Source organism: Linepithema humile, chromosome 1 (assembly GCF_040581485.1).
Source record: "Linepithema humile isolate Giens D197 chromosome 1, Lhum_UNIL_v1.0, whole genome shotgun sequence".
Classification (NCBI taxonomy): Eukaryota; Metazoa; Arthropoda; class Insecta; order Hymenoptera; family Formicidae; genus Linepithema; species Linepithema humile.
Window position 1 is genome coordinate 46,647,232 of NC_090128.1, and position 17,424 is coordinate 46,664,655.

General features: G+C 31.5%; 2 protein-coding genes across 9 annotated transcripts; both read left to right on the top strand.

Annotated features, from left to right (window-relative positions):
* The first annotated feature begins 984 nt into the window (after nt 1–984).
* On the top strand, nt 985–13,443 carry Pfk (ATP-dependent 6-phosphofructokinase). Of its 8 annotated transcripts, XR_001100280.2 has the most exons (20): nt 985–1,198; nt 2,872–3,071; nt 3,206–3,334; nt 3,551–3,671; nt 3,765–3,916; nt 4,001–4,190; nt 4,262–4,472; nt 5,690–5,798; nt 7,068–7,256; nt 7,425–7,615; nt 7,693–7,771; nt 7,995–8,021; nt 8,131–8,151; nt 8,362–8,463; nt 8,534–8,740; nt 8,815–8,967; nt 9,048–9,372; nt 9,494–9,716; nt 9,797–10,508; nt 10,631–13,443. XR_001100280.2 is itself a non-coding variant. In XM_012362544.2 (19 exons), exons 1-19 carry the CDS (start codon nt 997–999, stop codon nt 9,948–9,950), a joined length of 2,985 nt encoding a protein of 994 aa, XP_012217967.1. In that variant the 5' UTR covers nt 985–996; the 3' UTR covers nt 9,951–13,443. The 8 variants fall into 8 exon arrangements, 7 of the variants coding, with proteins under 7 accessions (XP_012217967.1, XP_012217966.1, XP_067203395.1 ...); XM_012362544.2 differs by lacking the exon at nt 5,690–5,798 and adding an exon at nt 4,729–4,837 and having other exon boundaries at nt 9,797–13,443; XM_012362543.2 differs by having other exon boundaries at nt 9,797–13,443.
* Nucleotides 13,444–13,857: 414 nt separating this feature from the next.
* On the top strand, nt 13,858–16,774 carry TRAM (translocating chain-associated membrane protein 1). Its single transcript, XM_012362500.2, has 7 exons — nt 13,858–14,155; nt 14,749–14,925; nt 15,000–15,115; nt 15,251–15,463; nt 15,548–15,657; nt 15,734–16,021; nt 16,198–16,774. The coding sequence occupies exons 1-7, from the start codon at nt 13,859–13,861 to the stop codon at nt 16,290–16,292; spliced, it is 1,296 nt and encodes a 431-aa protein (XP_012217923.2). The 5' UTR covers nt 13,858; the 3' UTR covers nt 16,293–16,774.
* The last annotated feature ends 650 nt before the right edge of the window (nt 16,775–17,424 follow it).

The window sequence follows — 17,424 nt, forward strand, 5'->3', positions numbered from 1 at the left end:
TTATTATATTTATTCAAAACCTTTTCTTTCATGGAAGAAGATTTTTAAAGTAAAAACTGTCCCTCTCTCGGCACTTTGAAAAAGACACACGTTTGGTGCAATGGGAGAAAATTCATCGGTAATCCACAGTGCATTTTAGACACGCCATTTGTGTTTCTCATCATTAAATAAAATATCATAAAATATTTTATAATATTATTAATTGATACGTTTAATAATAATTTTATAGTATAATGCGAATAATACTAATTTTGATTTACATCAATAGGTATGATAAAGCTAAATCTAAACAATTGTAAAAATAATGACTTATTCTATTAATTTCTGTGTTAATATAACATAAAATAATTTTTAAAATATTTTTAATAAATAATAATGATTAACGCTTTCTATGGAGTTCGTATGTATGATGCTTTGTTTTTATTCTCAATAAATTACATGTCAATTGTTTCCCTCTTATTTATTGAATTATTAATTAATATATAATTGAGAAAAGCAAGAGAGAAATATTCAATAATTTGCCTGGAAGAGAAAACGAATTACGGCAAGTACAAAGTTTCTAATAAACAAAATGTTAGCAGTTAACAAATTTAATCAAATTTACTATAAATCTGCAACATTATTAACATTTGATTATCTGGATCCGTAGGAAGCATGGTTATTATTTTCTAAAGATATTTTAGAAATTATTTTACACTAAAAAAATTAAAGAAAAATTTTCAATTTGCATTGTTATTTTATTAAAATAAATATTAATTTTTATTCGAATTTATTTTCTTCATACGTATGGCCTGCTGTCAGACGAAGTAAGCAACATGTTTTGTATCTTTTTTCATAGGTATCGAAAGTCTATTTTTGATAGCATTGCAGATTTGCGTAATGTATCACGTACGAAGAAATGAGACACAACTAATCTGCTGCTCTCTTCGTCTTCTCGCGGTCTTATGCTTGGTTCATATGGAAAAGTACGTTTAGTACACATTTAAACAAGAGTTTATGATGAAGACAGTCACGTGGTTGATGACGTACTTATCATGCGCACCAAAAGGATTTGGTCAGCTTGGTGGGATCTATCCCTCCGTCACCCAACAGTGGCACAAAGGTCACCTTCAGTCGGCTGAACAGTGTGGTGATCATAGTGTTCGTTACAGAAACATTGAAAGCGTAGGGGTATCGTCGTCGCAATTGTCACTGTCTGGTGAGTCAAATTACTTATTATCGATTACAATACTTGATTAACGTTATCTGTGAGCGCGTGATGCACCGACGCTCATCGTTGATTTCGCGACCTTTGGTTTCGTGTACTTGCACCTGCGTGCGACTGTCAATTGATTCTTTAAAGTGCATATCAATGATCCACGATAGCATTGCTCTGAAAATTGATTTGCTTGATGCTCGACTGATATTTTCGCCGACTTGTTTATTAATGACATTTACTTAATGGTGTTTTTAAATGATCTGAAGATGCGTTTAGGTTAACTTTTCGCGGGTAAGTTGAAATTCACCGCGTCTTCGCCACGTCTTATAGAGCAATTACAGTCAATCGATTGAGAAAATAATGTCTGACAGTTCATGTCTATAAATAGCACGAATGGAACTTTGATTTGGTATATAACATTTGCATAACAAAGCAAAATCGTACAAATCGTAGTCACTTTTGAACAATTGATTGTTTGGTATCTCTATCGTTTAATTAAAACAGTATGGAAAATTTTAATTAAAAGTACACTCAAAATATCTTTTATGTGTAAAGTATGCATATCATAATAATATTGTAATAATGTGTTTGCGTGTAAAGATGCAATTTTTTCTCTCGATACGCGCAATACACGGTTACCGCTGTTGCGTTTCATTGGAATTTACGAGCAAGATCAAAGGAATGTCAAGATTGTATATAGAAGTTCACAATCAAGATGTTCGTCGTAAAATTTTTGGATTTGACATTGGTCGCTGCAATCGCGCGACACATATTTTTTCACAAGAACTGCAAAGATATTTACGCGAATGATTCGCGAGACACGTCGTTGCCTGTCGTCGAATATAAATTAGAATGTCTCGTTACAAAAAAAAACTCTGGTGATACAACTGGCAATAATTGTGTAGTTATATATATAAATTGTGGACGCTTCTTCACATTTTGAAACGCAGCCAAATATCGTTCACGCCATGTATTACTTAATTTTAAGATGCAAATAATTTCAACATTTATATGAAATTTGAATAATTCTTTTGCGAATCGTATATTACAACAAAATATCTCACATTTGTTTGTTTTTAATGGATTTCGCATATTTTTAATTGCTATTCCCTCTGTTTTAATGATGTATTATCTCACATTTATTATTGTCCGCACAGCAGAATATACATAATCCAATAAATTTGTGAATAAAAAAAGATTGAATTAAGAGTTAATAAAGAGGTTTAATAATTTACTTGTAATCAGTAATAGTAATAGTACAAGTAACAGTATAAGTATAAAAATAGTAAATGATATTTTTTTGTGCAATTGACACGGTCAACGAGTGTCAAGGCACATTTGAATTGGCTTGTGAAATTCACATTCGTGCAAGTTCATGTGTTAAGGCATTCCTGTGACCGTGTGTACATACACTTCATTTTTTTTGCAATGAAGTGAATTTAGAATATAATATTTGCACATACATATGTATATACATATACCACTTGAGTTTATTAAATTAAGGTTAAAATTTATATATTGATCAGTATAAAAGTTATCATAACAATATAAAACTGAATATACCTTCTGCAGAAAGATGTCTAAAAATTATGAATTTGTTCAGTGTCTCTGTGCAGGCAAAAATGATTTGGAATCTTATGGAGGGAGTGATAATAATTTGGATGATGTTTCAGATACACATGAAAGCACTGTAGAAATTCAAACAGATTTAAATTTAACCGACTCTATTGAAACTAAATATTCATCACAATACATTACATGTAGAGACATGTCGAGACAATCTATTGCTGTTGAAGCATTGAAGAAGACTGATGTCGATAAAATAAACAGGATCAGTATGCAAAATTTAAAGCTTTCCTCAATATTTCCAGAGGCAAGCTTGTTACAAGTGACACTTGTGTTAACGTTTGTGATGTTAATACTTACAATGTTATACACAAAGTTTTTCCTTTTATTTTTTACTAGAAATTTATGTAAAATAAACATTAAAATTTGAATTTTGATTAGATGTTCTGGAGAAATAATATTGAATCAGTTGAAAACTTACCAAGTGGTTCTTCGTTCGAGATAAGATTTGACACATTTGAGGAAGAATTTGCCAGAAGTTTGCGTTTCCCACAATTTATGAGACAAAAAGTTATGATACTGTTTTTTTTAATATAATTTATTGATATCTTTATACTTATGTTAAACAAATACTAGTAAAACAAGAAATTTTTATATTATTATGGTAATTATTAGAATCACTAATCAAATAACACGGGAAAGCATACAAAAATGAAGGAATAGCAAATTTAATTTCTCAATAATATTAATGTGATAAAACTTTATATGTAATTTTTTATATTACAGAGGTTTAAGGAATATCATCGTACAATCATGGCTGAAGACGCACTAACTCAAAAATTCATAAGACCTGGGAGCCACAAGGGCAAAGGGATTGCTGTGTTCACCAGCGGAGGTGATTCTCAAGGTATGTCAAATAATTTAATAAATTACATATTTTATTTTGAAATAAAACATAATTAAATAAATTATACTTAACTTTTGTTACCTCATTATTTAGGAATGAATGCTGCTGTACGGGCAGTTGTACGGATGGGTATTTATCTTGGATGCAGAGTGTATTTTATTCGGGAAGGTTATCAAGGCATGGTAGACGGTGGAAAACACATTGAAGAAGCTACATGGTCATCTGTATCTTGCATCATTCATAGAGTATGTATCATAAAATTGATGAAAATGTTGCATCACTACTTGTTCATGCATTATTTACATATTGTATTCTTTTTTCTTTTTCAGGGTGGCACAGTGATAGGCTCCGCTCGATGCCAAGAATTCAGAGAGCGCCCGGGTCGTCGAAAAGCTGCTAAAAACTTGGTCAATCTTGGCATACCTAATTTAGTAGTGATCGGTGGAGACGGTTCCCTCACGGGCGCCAATCTCTTCAAGGAAGAATGGCCGGAGCTGTTGAAAGAACTGGTTGCGTCTGGTAAATAGGAAATGTTTATTTTATCTCAATAGTGCATTAGGATGCTCGAGACTAACGTTATCTTTCATTAGGGGACATAACTGCCGAACAGAGCGAGAAGAATAAGCAGTTGCATATTGTCGGTCTAGTAGGTTCCATTGACAACGATTTCTGCGGTACGGATATGACGATCGGTACCGACTCCGCGTTGCATCGTATCATTGAAAGTATAGATGCTATAGTTAGTACAGCTTATTCTCATCAGAGAACATTTATAATGGAAGTTATGGGTCGTCATTGTGGGTAAGTACAGTTCGCAATCTTGATTTTAAAGAGTAATTCAATACTTATTTTAAATTATACCGTTATATAATTATCAAGTGTTAGTTTCTCAACATAGAATCATGGCGCGTGATTCGTGGTAGATTTCAATTACAAGAGATTTGGTGAGATTGATATACAAATATTAATCTTGCTAACTTTTATAATGCCGAAACGATGTTGACTCTATAAGTGAATTTAAATAATAAATATAGATAAATGAGTGACTTTCGGCTAGGTATCTGGCTATCGTGGGTGCTTTAGCTGCGGAGGCCGACTATGTTTTCTTCCCAGAATGTCCGCCTCCCGTCGACTGGCCTGAAAAATTATGTAAAAAATTGGAGCAGGCACGTCTAATAGATTTTTCCAAATTTTATAGATTGCATTGCTAATTTTTACTAACTTGACTAAATATGAGAACTGTTTTTTTTTTTTTTTTTTTATATATATGTCAGTATATGTCAGTTTTCTTTTGTTGCTGAATATGTTTTGAATTAATATTGAATCATAAGACATTCTGAATGCATATCTGTTTCCTCTGAATGACGACACAAAGAGGAATGTGAACGAGAAATGTGTTTATACTTTTGCTTATACTTGTTGCGCATTAATGAATATATAGCTATACATATACCATACATATATAGCCATATGTTTTGTTGTTACCGAAGATAATTAGATGACAAAGTCTTTCAGATACCTGACATTAATGTCAAGTTTATCTTCCGAAGCCTGCTATTCCTTTATTCCCGAATCTCCGACAAGTGGTGACTGGGTCGAAGAGCTTTGTCAAGCTGTGCGACAGGCACGTTTCTCAACCAGTCGTTACTTCAAATTATTATTACTGTTAACGCATATTCGGAATAATACTAGTTTACAAAAATATGGAAATACTCAAAAGATGGACATTTATTTTTGCACTTTTAAATGCAATATGACTTCTCTCTGAAATAATTGATTACAATCAAATTACATTTTGTACATGTAAAATTTACTCGGTTCGTACTATTCCTATTAACACTTATATTGCGCGAAAATTTATTACAAATCTTACTTTTTACTTGGCTTTTATTTTGATCGAGCATAGCTTTTTTCAAAATTACACAATTATATGATTGATGATATATTATTTTATACAATATTTTAAATGTTGCATTGAAGCAGAGGATTTTAGTTAGGTTTACAATATACTATTACAGTTATCTGGCTCTGGTGGCAGCTATATGTTGCGAAGCTGATTATGTTTTCATCCCAGAATGGCCACCCGAGCAAGAGTGGCCCAACAAGCTGTGCAAAAAATTATTGCAGGTTCGATAATTTTTTTTTTTTTTTAATTTTTTAAGCACACTTCAGATATATATATGTATATAAATGTATGTATATCTGACTTATGCAACCTGCAAATCAATGCGTTATTTTTTGTAATTTACTATTATTTTAATTGCTTATGTTTTATTCGATTACTTTTTGTGCTTATGTAACTTATCTGCGACATGCTTTGGAAACACTTTCGCATTCGATGTAGGAAAAATATAACATTATTCTGTAAAGCTAATCGAATGCATGCTGCAGCAACCTAAAAAATATCTTATGGGATTCTTTTAATATTTTTTATATAGAGTGTTACTACAATAGAGTGCTGCGAACACACATAATATTAAAAAAATATTGTTATGTGCGTGGCAGCATTATATAATACTCTTACATAAGATATTAAGAGAATTAGAGTAAGTTGTATATAAATATGTATATAGGGTGTCCCATTTTAATTGACCATCCCTGTTAACTTCGCAGGAAATGATCAGATAAAAAAATATTTTCTACAAAAGTTGTTGGGTTTGGAGAGAGACATCCGATGGTGACATTGGTTTAACCTAGGATGTACATGCCAAGGTCATATGGAGGTCAACTTAGTTTTTTTAAGAAAAATATGTAATTTTTTTTTTTAAGAAAACATGTAATTTGCAACATGCAGCTGCATACTTTTTTTTAAAAGCAACTATGTGTTTTCTTTATACCAATTGATTCGTCTCATTATTTTGCACATAAAAGTATTAAGGTAAGATTCCTGAAAACTGAATGTTTTACAAGATATTTTATATTTTATGTCAAAATACTGTAACTTTCAAGCCTCATAACTCGAAAAGTACTTAATGAAAAATACTTCATTATAGTGTTTTGAAAAGCTCTTGACACCGGCTATTAGATTCTAGAATCAAAAATGTTCCATTAAAAAAAACAAAGTTGACCTCCACGTATGACCTTGGCACGTACACCCTAGGTTAAATCAATGTCACCATCGGATGTCTCCCTCCAAACCACACAACTTTTGTAGAGAATATTTTTTGATCTGATCATTTCCTGCGAAGTTAACAGAGGTGGCCAATTAAAATGGGACACCCTGTATAATATTTTTTTCTATGTCATTGTTAATTTATATGTTGCATATTGTACGATTGTCTTTAATTTTTTATTACTTTTATTTTTTGTTTTTTAGCCTGCTTTTAGATCAATCGAAGACAAATTTTAATTTTTCTCTCTACTGATTTTTATTACTATGTAGAACTTTCTTTTCAGGAAAGACTTACTGGTCAACGGCTTAATATTATTATTGTGGCTGAGGGAGCTGTCGACAGAAATGGCGATCCGATTACTGCTGAGAAAGTGCACAAAGTAGTCGTGGACAAATTACAGCAGGATACGAGAGTTACCGTTTTAGGTCATGTACAAAGAGGTGGCAACGCTTCAGCTTTTGATAGAGTTTTGGTAAGATTTCTGTAATTTACGATTCTTAATATTATTTTAAATATAATATGTGTACATATTATTTTTAATATGTAATCTTGAATTTTACAAGATTTATATACGCTTTTAGTTGCGTATTGTTTCTTATATAAAGTTGCATATATATTTTTGACTAATAAATTGTTACAGGGGTGCCGGATGGGAGCTGAAGCTGTGATGGCTTTAATGGAAGCAACATTTGACACAGAAGCATGTGTCGTTACATTGGACGGTAACCAAGCTGTGAGATTGCCACTTATGGAATGTGTGCGTCGTACGCAAGCTGTGGCGCAAGCTATGGCTAATAAGAATTGGGATCTTGCCGTTCAACTGCGAGGAAAGTGAGTACCTAAATCGATAAAATATTTTACATATTCCTGTATGCGAAATATGAAATGCACTCACATACATTTTTTAGGGGATTTGAACGAAATTTGGAAACTTACAAAATGTTGACTCGTTTGAAAGCTCCAGATTTAGATCACGATGTAAATAAGGTATAATCATTTTCCGCTTATGTTTAAGTTTATTCAGACTTAAAAACCCAATTTTAGACTCGAAAACGCAATTCTATAATATTATGTAGTATAAATCTATTTCATATTTTGAAATATAAAAGATAAAAAAAGCTTTAATAAACTATTAAAATATTGGGTTTTTGATATATAAAATGACATTGCACAAGTAGATTATTACATATGTTATTTAATACTGCTTCAGGAAGTTAATGGCCGTACATTATCGAAGGTAAATCAGTTTCTGTAAAAATTTTATAAGCGTTGTTTTCGCAAATATCGTATATAATACCAATGCCAAACGCATCTTTCCTACAACAGTATTTCTTTTTCTTCCATAGCAATACACTTTATGTGGACAAGTGAGTTAACCCACGTCTTTGTAGAGTAGAGAATGTATGCCTTGTATTAGAAAAATACATGTCATTTTTCATACTTGATGATCGCTTTCACAAGAGAAGCATTTAACGAAAGCGTTGTGCATGGAAAGCAATCGTTCAGTTCTCCATACACGTTGCATGGTGCGCAATAATCGATTGTTATTGCGTTAATAAATTACAGTTTTGTTACAGGATAATTATACGTTGGCGGTTATGCATATAGGATCACCGTCTTGCGGCATGAATGCAGCAGTTCGTTCCTTCGTGAGAAATTGTATTTATCGAGGCGATAAGGTATAATGTGCAACAAAGCATTCGCAATCTTGTATCTTTGTTGCAGTTAATTCTGTATCTCGATGTATAGGTGTACGGTATCTGCGACGGAGTGTTGGGTCTCATGGCCGGTAGATTAAAATTAATGGATTGGCCGTCTGTCACTGGCTGGGTTGCGGAAGGCGGCGCAAAATTGGGAACGAAACGCTCACCACCTCAGGAAGATCAGTTACCCCAAATCGCTCAGAAACTGAAGGAATTTGGAATTCAAGCGTTGCTCATTATAGGTGGATTTGAGGTAAACAAGTTCTTCGAGCCTCGCTCATTTGCGCGAAGGGGCGCCAGTTTTGATAAAACATACTTTATTTTCAGGGTTTTCAAACTTGTCTCACATTTTACAAAGCGAGAAATAAATTCGAGGAGTTCCAGATTCCTATCGCTATGATTCCTGCAACTATCAGCAATAATGTACCGGGCACTGAATTTTCATTGGGTTGTGATACAGCGTTGAATGAAATTACAGAGGTAAATATTATACGATCCATTTATAGATGTGACTTAATTTAAGAATTAATACTAGAGTAATTGGTTATTTTTCCTATCAGATCTGCGATCGTATTCGGCAATCGGCGCAAGGTACTAAGCGCCGTGTGTTTATCATCGAAACGATGGGCGGTTTTTGCGGATACTTAGCGACCGTCGCTGGTCTAGCTGGTGGTGCAGATGCGGCGTATATCTATGAGGAGAAATTTAACATTAAAGATTTGAATCAAGATGTCATTTCGATGGCGGCAAAGATGTCGGAGGGTGTCGAGAGAGGTCTCATTATCAGGAATGAAAACGCCAATGAAAATTACAATACAGAATTTATGTATAGACTTTTCAGCGAGGAAGGAAAGGGTTTATTCAGTTGTAGGAGAAACATACTCGGTATGCATCTTCCCGATATGCGTCTTTTCTTTTAATTATTATCTCGAATATTATACCTAAACACGCAAAAGTTAACGTAGGGTTGTCTTTCGTTATTGTTAAATATTTTTTTGAATTTTAGGTCATATGCAACAAGGTGGCTCACCGACGCCTTTCGATCGTAACTTGGGAACAAAGATGGGCTCTAAGGCGGTGGAATGGTTCAGCGATCAATTAAGAAAATGTACTAGTCCTGATGGCAAAACGGTCACTACAGCGGTGAACAGCGCAGTAATGCTCGGTATTATTAAACGTCAATATAGATTTACACCATTCACGGAACTTATGGAAGCTACTGATTTTGAGTATGTATTCTATTGGAATTTTCCAACGAGTCATTTTAGTTTACTCGACCTGCAACGTAATATTCAATAACAATTGTTAGGCATCGCATTCCGATGTATCAATGGTGGATGAAACTACGTCCTTTGCTGAAGGTATTGGCGAAGCATGAATCAACGTACGAAGAAGAAGGCCTTTATATGACTGTTGAAGAGATGGATGGAAAAGATGAGCAGAAGGATCCGCCTCTTGTATAACTCGCGAAATTAAGCATCTAAAGTATTATGTAGATAACGTGGACACGCGAGATTTCTAATTACGATGTTTCTAATCGTATGGCGAGTAGATATCAATGATTAAAAGTATTGCAATATTGTATGACTTATGATAATTTTATTGCTATTTGAACGTGAAACAAATCTTATATATTTATTCAATCATGTGCATTAAGAAAATTTGGCTTTTCTTTTTCGTGTTATTAGTTTTGTACATCGCTGACTCTTACGACACGGCATGCGCTGCGTGTATTTGTTGCTATTTATTTAAGACCTGTACGCAAGTTTAAATGTAAATAATTTGGACGGTGTTGTAGCAGGTATAATAGAGAATATAGGAAATCATGTTCTTTTGTTTTTTCTTTTTTTAGAAATCATGTTGGTAAATTGAACATTTTCCAACTCGGGTAAGAAATAGGTACAAAGGTACAAAGATAATATGTGAAGCGCAAAGATAAGATATCTGATGTGTAACGTCGGTGCAGCTTGTTGATAAAGACGGTATTTCTCGTTAGCAACTCGGATGTCTAAAACATATCTGTAAGCTTATTTGGTAATATGAATATTATTATGAACACTATTAGGTGAGATTTCAAACAATGACAAAACTACATATGTATTTAATATTAAAATGTAAAATTGTTTAAACTGTTTTTTTGCAGAAGAACAAGCAATCTTAGATTTGCACCATTTGGTACAACAGCGAAACAAAAATATCCAAAATTAATCGCAGAATTGTGTTAGAGCAGTGTCAGGTAATTAAATTAAAGAAAGGAAAATTCTTTTGTAAAAGAAAGTTTAATCAACTTTCATGTGAATATATGTAATTTTTTGTTGTTTTGATCATACAAGCTAAATCATATATACTCATCAAACCATGTTGCATTACGAAAACAAAACATCATTGTACATGTAGAAATATCAGATTTTATTAGATTTGCACAGTATGTCACAAGAGATTTAAAAAATAAAATATTTTAAAGTAATATTTTATTTAATATTTAATATTTATTATTTTCTTAGTTTATTTTATTTTACGTTGTTGATGTCTATTAAGAATTACACTTTTTATTCTATCCTTTAATTTGGTATATCTTTTTTAAATGTCTTTTTAATAATCATCTGAATTACTAGACTTTATATGCTCGTTACATATTCTGTATTCTGTAATGTGCATATAAAAATATGTAATAAATTATCGTTTCCTATAGACATACCGTATTAAATATACAACCACGGGTTTTAGTTGAATTTGGAAATATTTCCAAACTCAACTAAAAATCCAAATGTGAGCAGTTCCAAAATTTATCAAACAAAAAATATTCCAATCTTTTGTCTATAAATGTAGATATATATACACACATATTAAATTGCTTTTTTTTAAATAATTATTTAACAGAATTATGATATTAGATGCAGTATTTTTTAAATAAAATAATATATTTATCAACATTTAGTCGATACTTTGATATTCTATTTATTATTTTAGTTGTATAATTTAATATAACATTTAATAAATGTAATGTTTAATTGTAACACAAATTGAGAGGGAGGGAGAGAGAGAGAGAGAGAGAGAGAGAGAGAGAAAGAAAGAAAGAGAGAGAAGTAAATCAGATTTTTAAAAAATTAAAGAGTTTCACAGATTAAACGTTCTGAACTGTATTTGTGGTCTACTAAAGTATAGGATTAAAAGTAATACGATATTTTGCGTCGATAAAAGTTTGTTGTCTTTCTTTTAGCATTATTCGAAGCTATAAAAAGCTATTGGAGAATATACCTGTCTACCTCAAAACATAATTTTGCAATGATGAACGACTCGCAAGAAAAAAAGTTGATCTGAGTCGCGTTAGTTGCACATAACATTTAAAAAAAAATTTCGCTAAAATTTAAGGCTTGTGACCACAAAGGTATTTAGAGATTCAATTCTTTTTGACATCACTAAAAATTATGACTTGTGCACTCTTACACATGTTCGTGAATTTACTCAAGCGTCAACGTAGAATTGCAAAACATTAGGATTATACAGAATGTAATTAAGACGCATAATGAGAATGCGCATAAGACAGAGAAATCTGTATGTAGTAGCGTATGTTATAATTTTTCAACATAATTCACCTACACACATAACATACTGATGTTTATATAAGAATTGAGCACATAATGATTTCCAATTTGGATGCTGCTCAAAATAATGCGGTATACGTTGAAAATTAACTTGTTAGTGAATAGCAATTAATGCATGTTTCGTAAAGAAATAAAATAGAATTATATATGTATTCTAGTTCGAGTAGAATGTAACACACAATGTGCGTATTATTGTACTGTTGAAAGTTTATATATATATATATGTAATATAAACTCCAGAGAGGTACAATATATACATAAATTATTCGATAGATTGCTTGTTCAAAGTTGTCGCAAAATATATACACATGGTCTGGTAAACGATGAAACAATTGTGTCAAAAGGCAACTCTGAATAATATATTACTATATAATATATATATTAATAATGCCTATTTAAACGACGAGTTACATAAGAACTTTTTTCATCTATTTATTGATATACTATGAGTCTCTAATAAATTATAGAACAAAATTAAACGAGTATAGAAGAGATACGAAAGTTCTCATTAATTATGTAGAAAATTAGATTTGTAATTATAAAAAATTTACATTATATCTTTTTATTTTATTAAGACTCACATTTTTTAAATTACAATTAAATATATTAAATAATTGTTAAACTTTTTTGTTTTAACATATAACTGAGAACGATAGCAGGTAAAAGGAGAAATGTTTTGTTGCAAGAAATCAATATTTTACATAAATTGTCTACACCGAGAGGGCTTTCCCTCTTACAATCAAATTCCCAGATGACCAAATGTTAACAATGTTAGCAAATTGGCAGCAAATTTAATCAAATTTGGTGCCAACATTTTGTTTAATGAGTTATATTAATATTTAATACAAATATATTACACTTTTTATTTATGATTTACACGTGTGGATGTAGTACGTATGTATAATTAAATAATAGAGTGTTATATATACCAAGTTTTTCGAAGTTGTATATACAGAATACATAAATAGTACTTGTGTAATGTTGAACTGTTGTTGAGCTATCCGTCATTAGCGCAATAAGAATATCTAAAAATGAGATATATTATTTTTTAAATTTTAGAGAGAGAAATATTTTTGACTCATTGTTGATCAATGAATTTACATCTTATGTAGTATAGTATATGCATGTGTAGTATATATCGCAATTTTATAATTTATTCTGTTCCACTATTAAATTATCGACGTCATTGAATTCTTGATGGCGTATTACGTGTAAAATTATATTTGTCAACAACTCGAAATTGCGCATTTTAATTGTTGCGATAAATGCCTAAATTTAGAAAAAACGAATATGCACATGTTATCATGCAAAATGTTGTATCTATGTTGTGAAATAAATTATATCTTCCGAATGTGTTAGATTGCATACATCATTCAGTTTTCTGCTAAATTAAAATTTTGAAACACAATATATTATACTGATAAATCTTAATTACTTTCAGAAAACATAACAATCGAAAATGATTTTTACGCCAAACTAAATTCTTAATTTGCAATAATTATTTATTAAGTATGCAATCACGTGCAACCGTTCCTTTTTCATTTAAATTGCGCTAGAAACATCGTACACATCGCGTTACAAGTCAAACGAGCGTTCGAAACTCTAATTCATACTTTTTCTAAATCTTTTTTTCTCGTTACATCTCTTATTCATAAAAGTAAAATATGAATCTCTGCATCTTTATAATATGGTCGAGGCAGAATTTTTGGAAATAATTCTTCGGAGTATGATTGCCAGCATGACGTGTGTAGTGCCAACGAGTTGGGATGGCGAGCGCCACATTGCGGCGTTGGCCGCCGCATGCACAATGTGTGCGTGTGACGTTTCAGAGCGGAGCGGTGCGGTCCGGTTTTCGCGGTAAAACGGCTGTTTGTTGCAGTCCGTCGGAGTCCGTCGTTCGCTCTGCAGTGAGCACACTCTGCCAAGTCAGGATGGTCGCGATAAAGGGACGCAAAAGCTCGAACAAAAATCCGCCGATACTCAGCCATGAATTTATTATACAGAATCATGCAGATATCGTCTCCTGTGTGGCTATGGTTTTCGTGATCGGCTTGATGATACAGGTCAGTGTGACAGCGAGTTTTTCCTTTTAACATCTGTCTGTCATTTGTTCCAATCATGTTTACTTCGTCTGAATGGAACAATTTGAAAAATTGTATTCGCACAAGTCATTTGTGATCAGCATCTGGCTGTGTTTTTTGTATTTCATATTACATAGAAATTCGTAGAAAAATGAAAAGTATGATAACCATATGTTACAGGTTGTCAACATCAGTTAAAATAGAACAATAGAATTTAATTGCATATACATATTTATTTATTAAGTTTGAAAAAATGTTCTTCATTTTTAAATATTTATATACAGAAATTTACTTGTAATAACAACATATAATTGTACACATATATTTAAACTTATATACTACACATAATTTGTTTTACATAAGGACTACATATAGCTGTATGCTACATATAATTATCTTGCATAGAGTTTTTTTATATTACTTTCTCAAAGAAGACTATATCAAGGAATTAAAATTTATATCAGAGTAACTTATCATATATCATATTATTCAAATATCTATGCTTTACGTATGACTTCTGAATTTACTTATTTCATCAATGAATTTATTTGAATATAATTATCTTTTTTTTTTAGGTTACTTCACCATGGGCATATATGTTTATCGCCATTCATCACAATGTGACCAATACTACTGAAGACCCAACAGCAGTAATAAAATATACCACAGGATTGAAAGATATATGTGCAGTATTTTTTTACTTTTTAATAACTATTATTATGCATGCTGTACTTCAGGAATATATATTTGATGTAAGTATACCATTGTGATATCGAATGTAAGAATATACTCAAGCTTTTATCAATGCAATTATTTTTCTTTGTAGAAAATTTCCAAACGACTTCATCTCAGCAAAGTAAAGCTTTCTAAATTTAACGAGTCCAGCCAATTGATAGTGTTTTATACATTATCTGCATTATGGGCTATTGATATTGTAATCAGGTAATACAAAATTTATATTAATGTAAATTTTTATCTCAATTGCATTTTTTAAATTTTAATAATAGAATGGTAATATTGGAGTAATAATGTCAAAAATATATATATATATAAAATTGATGGTTTTTTTTTGTCTAGAGAAAATATGCTTCTGAACATATGGTCATTGTGGGAAGAATACCCAGCCCCAATGTCTTTTTCTTTGAAATTATTCTTTATTGGCCAACTTGCGTACTGGTTGCATTGTTATCCTGAGCTCTACTTTCAACGAATCAAGAAAGAAGACATTCCACAACGTCTCCTTCATGCAACCATAGGATTATTCTTCACATTTGCAGCTTACTTCTTCAAGTAATATTATAATAATATGGTATAAATGCTTCTTTGCTTCTTCAGTTTTCAGTTTTTATTGTAATATGATTTTTATCCTTACAGTTTCCAACAACTTGCCCTAATTTTGCTGACTCTCCATTATGTGGGAGACGCTTTACTACATGCAGCTAGATTAATTCACTTTATTAGTCAAAAAGAGAAAAGAACAAAATGTAAGTTATTTTTGTCACTTATTACACTTACATAGCTGGTATTCTAAATTAATATAATATTAAATGATATTTGCAGTGTCGTTCTTCATCGCCAATTCGATATATGCGTTCGCGCGAATAGCAACCATCGTGCTTTCAAGTGCGGTGTTTCTATATGGTCTAAGAAAACTGGAGTTCAAATTCGATTATGCTACTGGCAACTTCAATTCTCCTGCTGTACAATTTTCGGCAGTATCTATTATTTTGTTCTTTCAAGGTTACCTCTTGTATTTCTTTATCTCAAAGCAAATTAAGCGTGCACGCGAAAACGTCGTACCCGTCGTCACGAAGACAAAGCCAAAGCAGAAGTTAAGGAAACGAGAAGGTAAGGGTGATTCCATTTATTTTGTTATTTTTATTATGATATGCTTTGGTATGATATATTTTATTATTGTGGTTTTATTTCTATTACCTATATATCGGAGTTTATTTTATAACACATTTATCTATAGTCTATATGTATATATTTATTGTAATTAAATGCATGTGTTATGTATATAGGAAAGAAACTTGCCTTGTCCGAGGACGACGATCTGCCAGAAGTTGATCAAGCGACAAAGAAAAATCTGAGAAATCGTTCAGCTAAAACAAAATAAAAATTAATTAATAGATAAATTACCCACAAGGCTGATCAAATATTCAACTGTCTCTATGCGTGATGAATATATCGGTTTGTTCGGACTAGAATGTATGAAAAGATAACCATTTCTCATAATATAAAAATGCGAAGCTTCCATAGTGCTACTACAAATTCAGGGTCACTGGGTTGTGGAGATTCCTAAAGGTTGTGCAGATGTTTGACGTATCTGACACACTTAGCTTTGTACTCGAAGGATATATAAAATTGATAAATAGATTTTATATAGTTTATGAAAAAGGAGGGGCGAACGAAACGAATTTGCTAGTGCATTATAAATCATAAACATTTTTTTCGTTTACTCGCTTTCATATGAATTGTAGATATTATATTTCAATTATATAATATTAAGTTTTTGCGTATCGTCTTTTTACGCGCATCACGTATATCTTTTAAGTACACACGATTTGTAAATTGGTTAAGAAAAATTTTACGTTTTTATTCTTGTTTATTGTTATTTAAAATTCTCAATGGATTTTCTTTGTGCAATTTTTTAAGGATTTCCCTTCGATATCAATCCATATCAAACTATGCAATGGAGATAGAAAATTAGAAGTCGATCAATCAGGATAAATACACACACACATATATATATATATATGTGTGTGTGTATTATATATATATATATGTGTGTGTGTATTATATATATATATATGTATATATAGATTGAGACTATTTGATTGATCAAATTCTAATTTAGCGTTTATCTACTAGATTTATTAAAGTTTTTACTTGCAAATAAATTTTTTTTTATCATTTGTCAAACTACTATTATTGAGAAGACAATGCGTTTATTTATTTATCTTTGTGTATTTATGTTTATGATAATTTCAATTTAATAACAATGTCAAATAAAAGATACTCTTTGAATATCCGTGAAATGTCTCCTAAACTATTTTTCAACTATCTCAAATACAATTTCATCAAATAATAAAAATAATTAACATATTTTTGATAGTTACGAAGAAAGTGAAGCGTACGAGAGGAAAGGCGATCACGATCCCAGAACTTTCATATTCATCATGAAACACCTGGTAAAGGAATATTTACCCATGCAGCATAAAACATCCTCAGGCTATCCTCAGGACATC